The sequence below is a fragment of the Mobula hypostoma genome, chromosome 17, assembly GCF_963921235.1.
Source record: "Mobula hypostoma chromosome 17, sMobHyp1.1, whole genome shotgun sequence".
NCBI lineage: Eukaryota > Metazoa > Chordata > Chondrichthyes > Myliobatiformes > Myliobatidae > Mobula > Mobula hypostoma.
In genome coordinates this window covers 62,083,005-62,097,252 of record NC_086113.1, presented here as the reverse complement: position 1 = coordinate 62,097,252, position 14,248 = coordinate 62,083,005, and the positions used below count along the sequence as shown (strand labels likewise).

Sequence of the window (14,248 nt, the reverse complement as noted above, 5' to 3'; positions counted from 1 at the left end):
TTTTTACATTCTTTATATTCCTCAAGCACCTCATTTACTCCATGCTGCCTATATTTATTGTAGATATCTCTCTTTTTTCGAACCAAGTTTCCAATATCCCTTGAAAACCATGGCTCTCTCAAACTTTTAGCTTTTCTTTCAACCTAACAGGAACATAAAGATTCTGTACCCTGAAAATGTCACCTTTAAATGACCTCCATTTCTCAATTATATTCTTCCCATAAAACAAATTGTCCCAATCCACTCCTTCTAAATCCTTTCGCCTCTCCTCAAAGTTAGCCTTTCTCCAATCAAAAATCTCAACCCTGGGTCCAGACCTATCCTTCTCCATAATTATATTGAAACTAATAGCATTGTGAGCACTGAACCCAAAGTGCTCCCCAACACAAACCTCCGTCACCTGACCTATCTTATTCCCTAACAGGAGATCCAACACTGCCCCCTTCTCTAGTTGGTACCTCTGTGTATTGCTGCAGAAAACTATCCTGCACACACTTTACAAACTCCAGACCATCCAGCCCTTTTACAGTATGGCTTCCCAGTCTATGTATGGAAAATTAAAATCTCCCACAATCACAACCTTGTGTTTACTACAAATATCTGCTATCTCCTTACGAATTTGCTCCTCCAATTCTCGCTCCCCATTTGGTGGTCTATAATACATCCCCATAAGTGTTACTACACCTTTCCCATTCCTCAATTTCACCCAAATCACCTCTCTAGACGAGCCCTCTAATCTATCCTGCCAGAGCACCGCTGTTATATTTTCTCTGACAAGCAATGCAACACCTCCCCCTCTTGTCCCTCCGATTCTATCACATCTGAAACAATTAAATCCAGGAATATTTAGTTACCAATCACACCCCTCCTGTAACCATGTTTCACTAATAACTACCACATCATACTTCCAGGTATCAATCCATGCTTTAAGCTCATCCACCTTTCTTATAATGCTCCTAGCATTAAAACAAATGCATTTAAGAAGTTTTCCATCTCTTACTCTCTGTTTATCACTAATGGTGCAAACAACTTTACTATTTTCTTTTTCTTCCTTCTCCCCTACATCTGTTCCTACACTCTGGTTCCCCTCCCCCCTTGTATCTAGTTTAAATCCACTAGAGCCTCTCTAGAAAACCTACTTGCAAGAATATTTGTCCCCCTCCAGTTCAGATGTAAACCATCTCGCCAGAGCAGGTCCCACCTTCCCTGGAAAACTGCCTAAATCTGCCTAAATCTATAAATCTGAAGTCCTCCCTCCTGCACCATGTCTTCAGCCACATGTTGATCTGCGCTATCTTACTATTTCTAAACCCACCTGCACGTGGCACTGGTAGCAATCCTGAGATTGCTATCTTGGAGGTCCTGTCCTTTAACTTGGCGCCTAACTCCCTGAACTCACCTTTGAGGACCTCCTCACTCTTCCTATCCACGTCATTGGTCCCTACATGGACCACAACATCCGGCTGCTCACCCTCCCTCTTGAGAATATTGAGAACTCGATCCGAGATATCGCAGACCCTGGCACCAGGGAAGCAACATACCATCCGGAATTCTCGATCTCTTCCACAGAACCTCCTATCTGTCCCGCTAACTATCGAATCCCCTATCACTACTGCTCTCCTCTTTTCCCTCCTTCCCTTCTGAGCTGAGGATCCCATCACGGTGCCAGAGATGCAACCACTGCAACTTGTCCTTGGTAGGTCGTCCCCATCAACAGTATCCAAAACTATTGGTGGGAACGGCCACAGGGGTGCTCTGCTCATTCTGACTATTCCCCTTCCCTCTCCTGACAGTCACCCAGCTACCTATCTCCGGCCTCTTAGGGGTGACTATCTCCCTGTAACTCCTCTCTATTTCTGCCTCTGCCTCCCGAATGATTGGAAGTTCATCCAGCTCCAGTTTCCTAACTCGGTTTATGAGGAGCTGCAGCTGGATGCATCTTTCACAGGTGTAGTTATCAGGGACGATTGTGCTCGCCCTGACTTCCCACAGCCTGCAAACGGAGCACTCAACTGCCCTAACTGCTGCCTCCATTACCTACTCTTAAGGTAATTAGATTTATTAAAGGAACTTACCCAACCTTACTTCACTTGGACTGAAGCTCTTCCTCAGCCTCTGCTCGCCGAAGCCTCAGGAGCCAAAGCCTTCCTACTCTGTCTCCCTCTACTCCGTTGCCCGCTCCATTAATCTGCTCTCTATTAAACACTCCTGCTGCCTCACGGTCGGACTTGCACGCGCTGCGCAGTCGTGCCCCGTTCAACTGCGGAAGAAATGACCGACTTCCACAAACTGCTCTCTTTTAAACACTCCCACTGCCTCATGGTCGGACTTGCACGCGCTTGCGCAGGCATGCCCCATTCAACTGCCGAAGAAAATATGTTAGCTTATGATGCAAATATGCTATTTACTTACAGCCTCGAGTTGTCAATATTAGATATGCTGTACAGAGAGTGATCCATTTCAGATAGTTACTGGCTCAGAGACGAGCTAATAATATGTAGGAATTGAGCAATCCTTAATTACATGTGCTTCCATTATTCCCGTATGTCTGTTTAACCATTCAGTGATAAAATTGGCTCAACCATATAAAGTAATATCTGGCCTTGGACCAGATATTGGTCTCCATCGGATTTCATTTGTATTGCACAAAGGTCACCATACCAGTCATCAGGTTGCTGGCTCTGCCGCAGTAGTAAACTAATTATATTTTTGACATCCTCTGAGATTGTGACAAAGCTGGTGTATGCCTCATTGTTAAAGATTGTCCACTTCCTCCCTCTTCACTCCTCCCCTAGCACCCAGCTTAATGGGAAAATATTTTCCTAATTTCAGTCTTGTCTATCCAGCCAAGGAATCACTACAATGCCTCATCCCTTATCTGCCCTGTTCTCATTTTCTCCCAAAGAACTGTTGGCCGTACTTTTCTCATCTGTCTTCTACTTCTTAACACTTCATCAGAAAATGGAGTATTATTTTTTGTGTGTGGTGATGCATTTGCCTTTAGTTCACTCACCCTCTGTCTCATTTTAATTAAATATGGGAAATCTAAAGTCATTATCATAAGTTCTCCTAGGTCCCTTCTCCCCCTGACTTCAACAGAATTAAACTGTCCAATTTTTTTTCCATTTTGGTTCTGAAGCCCACTTTACTCAATCTGCCTTTCTCCACCTCCTTCACCTTCTTCAGTTTGCCTGCTGCTCAAACAATCATCTGTTCATTTGCTATCTCTGTATTTGACAATTACCTTGCTCACTAGGCTAATGCTGTTCTCCCTTCCATAATCCTGTGGTCATGTGGTCATTGCGGCCCATTTTCTCACTTACACTAAATCCTTTTCACCCCAAACTTTTGTACTTGCTGACCTACATTGACTTCTGGTTGAGCGTTACTTCAGTTTTGAAGTGTTTCATTCTTGATTTCAGCTGCTGCTGTTTTTCCCTCTAGTTTTGTGATCTCTCAGCCTGTTAATTTTCTGAGATGAATGTAGTCCTTTATTTCTGGCCTCATGATTATCCCTCACTTGCTTGCACTGGTAACAATTTCTTCAGCTACTTGTATCATAAGCTCTGGAATTCCCTCAATAAGCCTCTGACCTTTTTTTCCATTTCCTTCCTTAGGATGCACTCTAGACCTATTCTTTAGGCAGATTTTTGGTTACCTGCCCAATAAATCTTTGTGGGCTTATGAAGTGTTAGGAATTTTACCATTAAGAGTTGTGGGGTGTTTTGCAATGCTCTATGTAGTGTGTAAGTTGTATTTAAGGAATGGTGGATAGGGCAGAATGGGGATAAACCCAGAGACCCGGGTGCTGCTCATTCACAGTTTTTAACCCTAGTTAAAGTGGTTAGAATACCAATGCTGTTAGCATTATGGGGAAAAAAATAAAAACTAATCATCTCCCAATAGAGGGCAATCTATGGGCATTTGGGATAAGAGAAGCTCAAACAGTCAAAGTTTTTCACTAATTTATCATCATCTGCTTCTTGAATAATCTCAATATTTTTGTCTTGACTACTTTGCTGATTATAACAAACACTTGTAATTGAATATACTTTTGACTACAGTTTGAAGATTTCAGCTGCTATTTTTATAAATGGAATACATGGCATTTGATTTTGATTTATCTTTTAGACAGTATTGTATGTTGATTTTATAAAGGAATTAAATTCTATGTGCTGTCCTCAGTACTCATTACAAAATCATTACATATTGCTTGCAAACTTATAAATATCTATTATTATGTATGGCTATAAATATTTTTGATGGTGGGTACGTTTTACTACAATTTATTATTATTAAAATGTCATCATATCTTTGATATTAAAGGAGTGTGTTCAGTCTTGATCTTTCTCCTATTGCAGGCAATGTGCATGGATCAGCAGAATATTCTTCCTTCACAGTCCAATCCCTTATTTACTCCCATATCTTACATAGAAGGAAGTAATCCTCTGAATAACTGTGTGCTTTCTATTAGCCAATTTACTGGTGTAGAACGCGATGCACTATTTAACATTGCAGAATTACTTGGAGCAAGGTAAATGCATGTGAAAACAGAAATTCACCGACTGTCTTCTGTTCATGTTGTTTAAAACCATCCTTTTTGATATGTTTATGTGTGTTATCTGCAAATTAATATGCATGTAGTATAAGTTGAGTGAATTCTCTTAATTTGTAGATTTGCTTTTTAAGCCATTTTATTAAGCCAATGTAGATTTACAATGTCTTGAAAAAGTATTCAGCCCCCAGCACTTTGTTCATATAAATGAGCATTACAACTAAGGATTTTACAATAGAGCCTTAAATTGTAAAGCATAAAAAACTGAAATGTTAGCAGTTCAATAGTATTCATCCTTCTTTGCTCAGTACTTGGATAAATCACATCTTGTAGCTATTACAGCTGGTAGTCTCTGTTAGCTTTGCATAACATGATGGAGCCAGATTTGCTTGTTCCTCCTTGCTAAATTGCTCCAGCTGTGCTAGGTTGGTTGGAGAGCGGCTACCGACAGGAATCTCGAGGTTTTGCTGAGATGTTCGATCAGGCTGAGGTCAGGACTCTGACTGGGCCAGTCAAGGACAACAATTTTCCTCAACTGGAGCAACTCCATGGTTGCTCTAGCAGTGTGCTTTGGATCGTTGTCCTGCTGAAAGACTAACTTCTCCCCAGTTTAAGCTTTCTGACAGCGACTAGCAGGTTCTTATTCAGGATTCTTCTCTATTTAGCAGCATTCATCTTCCCACCAATCCTGATCAGATTTCCAGTTTCTGCTGCTGAAAAGCATCCCATAGCATGATACTGGCATCACCATACTTTACAGTTGGGTTGGCGTTACTTGCCTGATGCACACTATTAGATTTGTGCCACATCCTCGTTATATGTGTATTCAGACCATGCAGATTCACAGTTATGCGAGGAACCTATTTCTACCAACGTCTCATTATATGCGTCCAAAATTCACAGTTATGCGAGGAGCACTGCCTTCCCGCCAATACAAGTCACGTGCGCACGCTTCACAGTCTCACCGTTGGGATGAGAAGCACCGCTTTCCTGCCAATACAAGTCAGGTGCGTGCGCCTCACAATATCTCTCCTGCCAGTCTCGCATTGGTTTTGGCAAGGTGTGGACGTGCGATCTTAAACTTTTGTTGGTTTTACCTACGGTGCAGTGACTTTGTGCTTGAAATATTTAATTATGCCTCCTAAGCGTCCGATGTCATGTCTTGGGCCGTCAGCCGAGCGGCAGAGAACCGCTTTAACACTTGAAAAAAAGTTGGAAATTATGAACAGCGTGGCATCAGCTGAAGGTAACACAGCTCTGAGACGCTACTCCCGGGAACAGAATCTTGCCTTTAAAGTTCTTTTGTTGCTTGACAATACGCCAGCCCATCCTAAATATTTGGACAGCATTCATCCTAACATAACAGTGCGTTTCCTGCCGCTAACACAACATCGCTGATTCAACCACTTGACCAGTGTGATCCACATTCAAGGTGTACGTATTTTTTTTTACGGCGAACTATCTCTCAGATGCTGCAAGCAACAGGCGATTTTGAAAATCCCGGGAGTTTACCAACGGTGAGGGAATGGTGGAAGTCGGAACACTTGGCACAAATGGCGATGGACATAGACCCAAGTTTAGAACGGAGTCAGCATTTCAGTTGTTCCCTGCCATCAACCCTTCTTCCCTACAAGCAAATTTATGCTGAAAAACAAAATGCTGCCAAGCAAGCAACCCTCACCACTTTATACAATTCACTGTAATCTTCTGCTGCCGGCAGATCTAAGAGTTCTGTGAGTCTTCCTTCACCCCTTGCTGTGCTTGATATTATCCTGACACCCACAACCGTCCACCTTATCCATGTAAAGCTGCCCGACATCACAGCAACCACTCATCTCCCGGAGCGAACACACCTGTCACTGTTGGTGAGTACTGTACACCAGAGAATGTTAACTTTCTATGATTTATTACATTGAATATTACCTTAAATTGATTAAATATAATACAAATGTTGTAGTACTGCTTTTGTGTCGTATTGGTATAAAAATGTGAATAAGTTACAGATAAAACATATTTAGGAAGCCCTCTGGAAAGCATCCCTATTTTCTCCATTTAAATAATTATTCACATTATGCAATTTCACATTATGCGTCAACTTCGAGGAACGTATCCCTCGCATATAACGAGGATAGGGTGTACCACTTAATGTTGAGGGCAAAAAGTTCCACTTTTGTCTCATCTGATCACAAGACCTTTTCCACATCGTTACAGTATCTTGTAAGTGATGGGCAAAGATGTCCTTATTTTAGCCAAGCTTCTTCCTTGCCACTTTTCCATAAATATCCTTTTTGTGCAAAGCCTTGGAGATTGTGGTTACATAATTTTTCCACTTTTTCACAATGGAATGCACTGAGCTTTGAGGCATGTTCGGTGGTATGTACCCTTCCACAGATTTGTGCTTCTCTATTATAATTTCTCTGACTCGTCTTGAACGCTCTTTTGTTTTCATTTGGTTTGGTCTATTGAAAATATACCATACTGTTGGACCTTACAGAGAGAGCATGTATTGAATTCACTGAAAACAGATGATGATCCTTCAATTATCTAGGTACATCGTTATATTGGGTAAGGTACAATATTGTACCTGAAGAAAGTTAACATAGTAATTACAACGGGGGATGAATACTTTTTCAGCCTCGCAATTTTGGTTTTTAATTTTTAGTAAATTGTTGACAGATTTTGGAGTTTTTCCTTTTGATTTGCTATGATGTACAATGTTTTGTAGATAACCTCAAAAATCCTTCTTCAATATATTTTAAATTCAGAAAATGTAACAGTAAAATGTGAAAATAGTTGATAGAGCTGAATACTTTTTCAAGGCACTGTATATAACTTAAAGATATTTTGCTAATAGCAGTAGTAATAGGCAATCAGTGTACCTGGAGTAATTAGATCATGGTTGCTGGTTTGAGAATTTCTAGACATCTATAGGCAGTTGATATAGTTTTATATTAGTCATATTTTAATAGAATTAAAATAGAATTTTAATTTTCTGTTTTCTTTAAATTAAAGGTATAGCTGGAGTTAAAAACAGCATGAAATAAATGTAAATTAAAAGCAGATAAATAATATACAAAACTTGAACAAAACTTTAGTTGTGTTCATTCCAATGATTACTCTTTAATTTCTAATATTAGCTGTGGAATAATTAACTTTACATACAAGGGAAGGTTAATTGTTTCTTTCTTTTTTTTTGTTGTTCGTTGCATTAGAAGAAACTGTTACCAGTCCCCAAATTTTTGTTGCAATTGGGTAGTCAATGAAAATAATAGATTTTAAATTAAATACAGCTTTAATTAAAAGATGTGTGGAAATAACAGATTTCTTGCTTTGTTTAGAGTGCAGGAATTTTTTGTTCGAAAAGCTAATGTGAAGAAAGACATGCTTGCCAGCACCCATTTAATCCTGCAAGAACCACAGGGATCCAAGTATGAAGCTGCCAAAAAGTGGGGTTTACCAGCTGTATCTTCTGCTTGGCTATTTGAATCAGCTCGATCAGGAAAGAAGGCTGATGAAAGCAAATTCTTGGTGGAAAATTTTAAGAAGCCTGGTAAGTATTGTGTGAATGATTGTTTTAAAACACATTTTCAAGCTATAAATTTTGAAGATAAAGATAATGAGAAAAGTTCACCTTGTCATACACAATGAGATGTGACAGAACCCAGACGGATCTGTGAGTACAGATCCAGAATTCCTTTACAGTGACATTACGTGTACATAGGATCGTAAAGACAGCTGTTGCCATAATTAATCAGACCATTGACTATAGGAGTTGGGATATTATTTTGAAGTTGTATAAGACGTTGGTGAGGCCGAATTTGGTGTATTGTGCTGTCACTTACCTGCAGAAAAGATATCAGTAAGCTTGAAAAAATGCAGAGAAAATTTCTAAGGATGTTAACAGACCTGAGTTATAGGGAAAGATTGAATAGGTTAGGACTTTATCCTCTCATAAGAGAATGGGTGTAGATCTTATAGAAGTATACACATTTATTAAGGGTATAGAAAAGGTGAGTACATATAGGTTTTTTTCCCTTAAGGTTGGATGAATCAGAATTTATAGGTTTAGGGTGAAAGGTGAAATATTTAAAGGGCACCTGAGAGGCACTTCTTCACACAGATGCTGGAGCAAATGTGGAAGTGGTGAATGCAGGTTCACTTGCAACATTTAAGAGAAATTTGGATAGGTACTTGAGTGAGGGAGGTATGGAGGGCTATGGTCTGGGTGTTGGTAGATGGGTCTAAGCAGAAAAACAAGTCAGCACAGACTAGATGGGCTGAAGGACCTGTTTCCGTGCTTTAGTGCTCTATGGCAGTGGTCCCCAACCTCCAGGACGCGAAGCCTCTTAAAGATCTTAAAGATGTGCTGGGTGCGTCCTGGCTACCACTGCATCCCTGCATGCTTCGCGGCCGGGTATCAGTCGGTGGCCCAGAGGTTAGGGACCACTGCTGTATGGTATTGATGTTGTTTTTAAGTCATTTGAATCCGTTTGATGACACCATCCATCACTTGCTGATAGGATGGTGAGTAGCTTGCTTTATAGGAATAGGGTGTGCCTGGGCAATTTTCCTTATTGTTTGATATATACAAATGCTATAACTGTGCTAAAGTAGCTTGACTAGAGTTAGAACTAATTCTTGAGTGTAGGCCTTATTACTCCAGCTACAATCTTCTTTGGGTCCTATGTTCTTTGCTATATTCAGTGTTCTTGATATCGCATAGATGGTATGAATTGAATTAGCTGAAGATCTGTGTCAATTATGATGGCGATCTCAAAAGGACACCATCACTTCTGGCTGATTATCGTTGATTCGCCTTTCACGCTTGTACATTAGGTTGTGCTTTTGGAACTGTTCTCTCCTGAGTAGTTTTTAAAAAAAAATCCAATAGAATTCTCAGCGAGATGTGAAGGGCTACAGAATTTTATGTTTATATTAGTTGTGATACCATCAACTTCATGCTGTTTTAACTGTTTTGTGTGCATGCAGACCACTGCATAGCAGTTCCAATAGATTAGTGCTTCATTTTTAAATGTTCCTGTTGGTGCTGTTGGCATATCCTTCTACTCAGAATTTCCACATCTCCCTGCTAGAGCTGCCTTCCACACGTCACCGCTATCTGCTTCTGCAACAACAGAATCTCAGATTACATGACAGACTAATCTTGGGTATTTTAAATGAAGGTACCCAAAGCAAAATACTGGAAAGCTAGAACAAAAATAGAATATACTTAATATGTCAGAGCTGATGAAAGATCATCAATCTGAAATATTAGTTTTGTTACTGTGCATAAATACTGCTTCCCCTGCTAAGAATTTCCGGTACATTTCTTTCATTAGCTGGAGATTTCAGATATGTATATTAAAGTTCCATGCATTTACTGTGTTGCCAGTTTGTTTGACAAGAACTAAAAAGTTAGAAGAAAAATATTATTTTGATGTATTTAGGGGCCTTTCTGTCTTTAAAAAAAATAATAACTGACTTTGAAACTGGTAATCTGTTTCTAGCTGTTTGGAGTATTTATGGCATTTCTGCCTTTATTTCAGATTTCTGTCATCCACAATATTTTGCTTCTGTATTTAGAAGTCGTGACTTTGTATTGAATACTACTGTTACCACCTTAAATTACTCCTTTTCTTAAAGATGGTTCTTCAGACCTGCACCTTTGATTGATCTTGTTTTCACATACCCAAATATATCCTTATGTACCTTGGTGTTATATTTTGTTTGGCAGAAATCTGGTAAAGCACAGTGGAGAGATTGAGTTGATTACCTTAAGTAAATACAAAGTTGTTGCTTGGAGCTAAGGGTTTGAATGATCATGTCCCTGTTCTGAAAATTTTGTGTTGATTTCTGTAACTTAATTTAATTGTTGGAATCTGTGACTATGCATGGTTTTGTTAAAATATTTAAACCACTTTATTAAATTTTTACATGAATTAGTTGAAGAAGTCCATCAGCCTGCCACAGATTTGTGCAAATTACCAGAACGTTCACCTGAGCTTTCCTCAACCAAGCTAAGCACTGCTGTGACTCCACTGGATATTAACAGGTTCCAGAGTAAAGCCTTCCAGATGGTTGTATCTCAACAAAATAAAACAGACAAAACAGAAGAAGTTGAACAACCCATTCAGCAGAAAGAAGCTAATTTGCGACTTGATACACCTTCAAAATTCCTGTGTAAGGACAAGCTCTTCAAGCCATCCTTTGATGTTAAGGTAGTTGCAAATTCTCTTAACCCAATACAGAAAAGGTTGCTGACAACAGATTTTACAGCTTTGTAATAAGAACACTTGGTTTAGAGTATACGTGCTGATGAACACTGGAGTTAGTGATGGAGGTGTGGAATATTTATTACAAGATGGTTGTGTTATTCAAGAACAGTGTTTAAAACAAAATAAAGGAGCAACAAAACTAGGGCAATTAACTCAAAATGCTGGAAGAACTCAAAGGTCAGGCAGCTTTTATGGAGAGGAACAAACAGTTGACATTTCAAGTCAAGACTGGGAAGGAAGGTATAAGAAGCCAAAATAAGTGGATGGGAGGAGGTAAAGGAGTAAAATTGTCAGGTGATAGGTGAAACTAGGTGAGGGGGAAGGGGGTGAAGTAAGAAGCTGGGAGAGTTTTATCGATGGAAGAGGTAAAGGTCTGAATAAGAAGGAATCAGATAAGAAAGGACAGTGGACCATGGGAGAAAGGAAAGGAGGAGGGGCACCAGAGAGAGGTGATAGGAGATAAAGAGAAGAGAGCGGTAAGGGGGTAACCAAAATGGGGAATGGAAAAAGAGAGAAGAAGATGGTGGAGAAATTACTGGAAGTTAGAGAAATCAAGTGTTCATGCCATCAGTTTAGAGGCTACCCAGGTGGAATACGAGGTGTTGCTCCTCCAACCTGAAACTGGCCCATGGACCAAAATGTCAGAATGGGAATTTAGAAGTCAAATTGAAATGGGTGGCCACTGGAAATTCATCCTTTTATGATAGATGGAGCAAAGGTGCTCGATGAAGAAGTTCCTCAATCTATGTTGGGTCTCACTAATGTAGAGGAAGCAGCACCAGATACAGTAGGTGGCAGTTCGTAAGTGAAGTGTTGTCTCGCCTGGAAGAACTGTTTAGAGCCCTGAATAGTGGTGAGCAAGGAGGTATAGGGGCAGCACTTAATACGCCTGCAGGGAGTACCAGGAGGGAGATCAATGGGAAGGCATGAATGGGGAAAAAATGTCAGCAGTGATCCTTGTGGAAGCTGGGGATGAAAGATGCCATTGTAGATGGCTTAAGTTATGGAGAATGATATGCTGGTTGTGGAGGCTTATAGTGTGGTAGAAAGGACAAGGGGAACCCTGTCTCTGTTATGGTGATAGGAAGTCGGAGTGAGGGCAGATATCTGGGAAATAGAGGAGATATGGATGAGGGCAGCATCAATGGTAGTGGTAGGAAACCCTCTCCTTTGAAGAAGGAGGACATCTCTGAAATGGAAGGCCTCATCCTGAGAACAGATGTGGTGGCGACGAAGAAGCTGAGACAAGGGACAGGGTGGGAAGGGGTATAGTCAAGATAGCTGTGAGAATCAGTAGGTTTATAAAAGCTATCAGTAGATAGCCAGTCTCCAGAGATGGAGACAGAGAGATTGATAAAGGGAAGAGAGGTGTCAGAAATGGGCCAAGTAAATTTGAAGGTAGGGCGGAATTGATGAGGTTAACATGGGAGTAGCATCACTGTAGTCATCAGTATAGCGTAAAAGATTTGGGGAGCAGTACCAGTGTAGGCTTGAACCTGGACAGTTCTACATAACCAAAAAAGCAGGCATAGCTGAGGCCAATGTGGGTGCCCATGACTATACCTTGGGTTTGGAGAAAGTGAGCGAGGTCGAAAGGGAAATTGTTGAGTGTCATGACCAGTTCCACTAGACAGATAGGGTGGTGATGGAGAGGAATTGGTTAGATGTGTTGAGGATGTCCCTTGTCCTCATTCTCTGTTCACTGGCTTTCACAGTCATCAGATCCTTCTACAGAACCTCTGACTGCTCCAATGCTGTTAGCTGATGAATCTTCCTCTGTCCTACCCTTGCAGTATTATAAACCCAGCATCTGCAGTTTCCTATGACCAAATCTGGTATGGTCCAAATAAGGACTACACATACTAATTTAACTAGTGTGTTAAATTATTTGTCTACATTAGTCTTGGGAAGCATCCTGAACTACATTATCTGTTCATCCTGGTTTCCTAAATATCCACTAATGGCCTTTGCTTTTCAGAACTGCACGATTCAAAGCCATACCTTACTTTGATTGTTACCTTAAAGACAATATGCCAAAATCCACCATTACACTCATTGTGCCCTGTCCAGTATGGTAGATTCACCGGAAGTAACAGGTTAACTGATGGCAAGGGAAACTCCTCTCAATTCGCACCTGCCATCCTCCTTTAGCTTATGTACCAGTGCCATTCCATATTTAATAATACAGAAGAAGCACTTGAAGAAGTAAGAACACAGAATAAATATTTGTTGGGAATATACACTTGGTCAATGTCTCTGATCAAGTCTAGCTTTGGTAATGCTACCACAGACAAAGCTGGCTGAGTCCTGAAGGACATGGCTGCCAGACTAGGTCTTAGGCAGGTAGTGAGTGAATCAATGGAAGGGATAAATTTATTTTACCTAGTTGATACCGATTTGCCTGTGGAGGCGCATCTGTCATGCATTAATAGGAGTGACCACCGGAAAAACCTGCTCTCACCCTGACTGCCTCCAACATGTCAGTCCATGTTCTCTTCTACTGCTGCGATGAGGCCACACTCAGGTTGGAGGAGCAGCTCCTGTATTCCACCTAGGTAGCCACTAACATGATGGCATGAACACTGATTTTTTTGAACTTGTAATTGCCTCTCCTTCTCCTTCACCATTCCCCATTCCCATTTTCCCCTCTCACCTTATCTCCTTACTTGCCCATCACCTCCCTCTAGTGCTCCTCCCCCTTTCTTCCATGGTCTTCTGTCCCCTCCTATTAGATCCCCCCTTCTCCTGCCATTTCTCTCTTTCACCAATCGACTTCCCAGCTCTTTACTTCACCCCTCCCCCTCTCCTGGTGTCACCTATCCTCCCCTCCCCCCACCTTCTTACTCTGACTTCTCATCTTTTTTCTTTAGTCCTGATGAAGGGTCTCAGCCCAAAATGTTGACTTTACTCTTTTCTATAGGTGCTGCCTGCCCTGCTGAGTTCTGCTAGCATTTTGTGTGTGTTGCTTGGATTTCCAGAATCTGCAGGTTTTCTTGTTTGTGATGATCTTTAATTGTGTTGTGTGGTGCTACAATCATGCCTCTGAGACCTGCCTGATTGGCACTTAAATAGGTTGGACAGTAGATCAGTCCTGGGTCATTGCAGAAAGATACCCCTGGAAAAGCGCCAGGCGTACTGAAGAATGAAATGCCAACTTGCTAAAGTGTAGCACAGGACTAACTGTAAACATAAGTGAAAAATTCATGGCATGGCCGGCAGGCCAGATCAGCACTCTGCAGTCTTGCACCATCTAAAAGTGAATGGTGATAGTCAAATTTAAAATGCTGATGTGAAGCAATAACATCTGCATCCCCAACAGTGATAGGGCACTGGCTGTGAATCCTAAAGACAAACATGAAGCATTCATATCCACGTTCAGGCAGAAATTCAAACAGAAGTGCAAAGTGGATGATAACTC

At 40.8% G+C, this 14,248-nt stretch overlaps 1 protein-coding gene across 2 annotated transcripts in view; it reads left to right on the top strand.

Moving 5' to 3' along the window:
• Positions 1-14,248, top strand: part of topbp1 (DNA topoisomerase II binding protein 1) — a 127,020-nt gene that overhangs the window by 49,278 nt on the left and 63,494 nt on the right. For both annotated transcript variants that reach the window (XM_063069992.1, XM_063069993.1), the window contains exons 12-14: positions 4,362-4,534; positions 7,894-8,105; positions 10,499-10,773. In XM_063069992.1, coding sequence (XP_062926062.1) covers positions 4,362-4,534; positions 7,894-8,105; positions 10,499-10,773 — 660 coding nt within the window. The remainder of the gene's footprint in view (positions 1-4,361; positions 4,535-7,893; positions 8,106-10,498; positions 10,774-14,248) is intronic.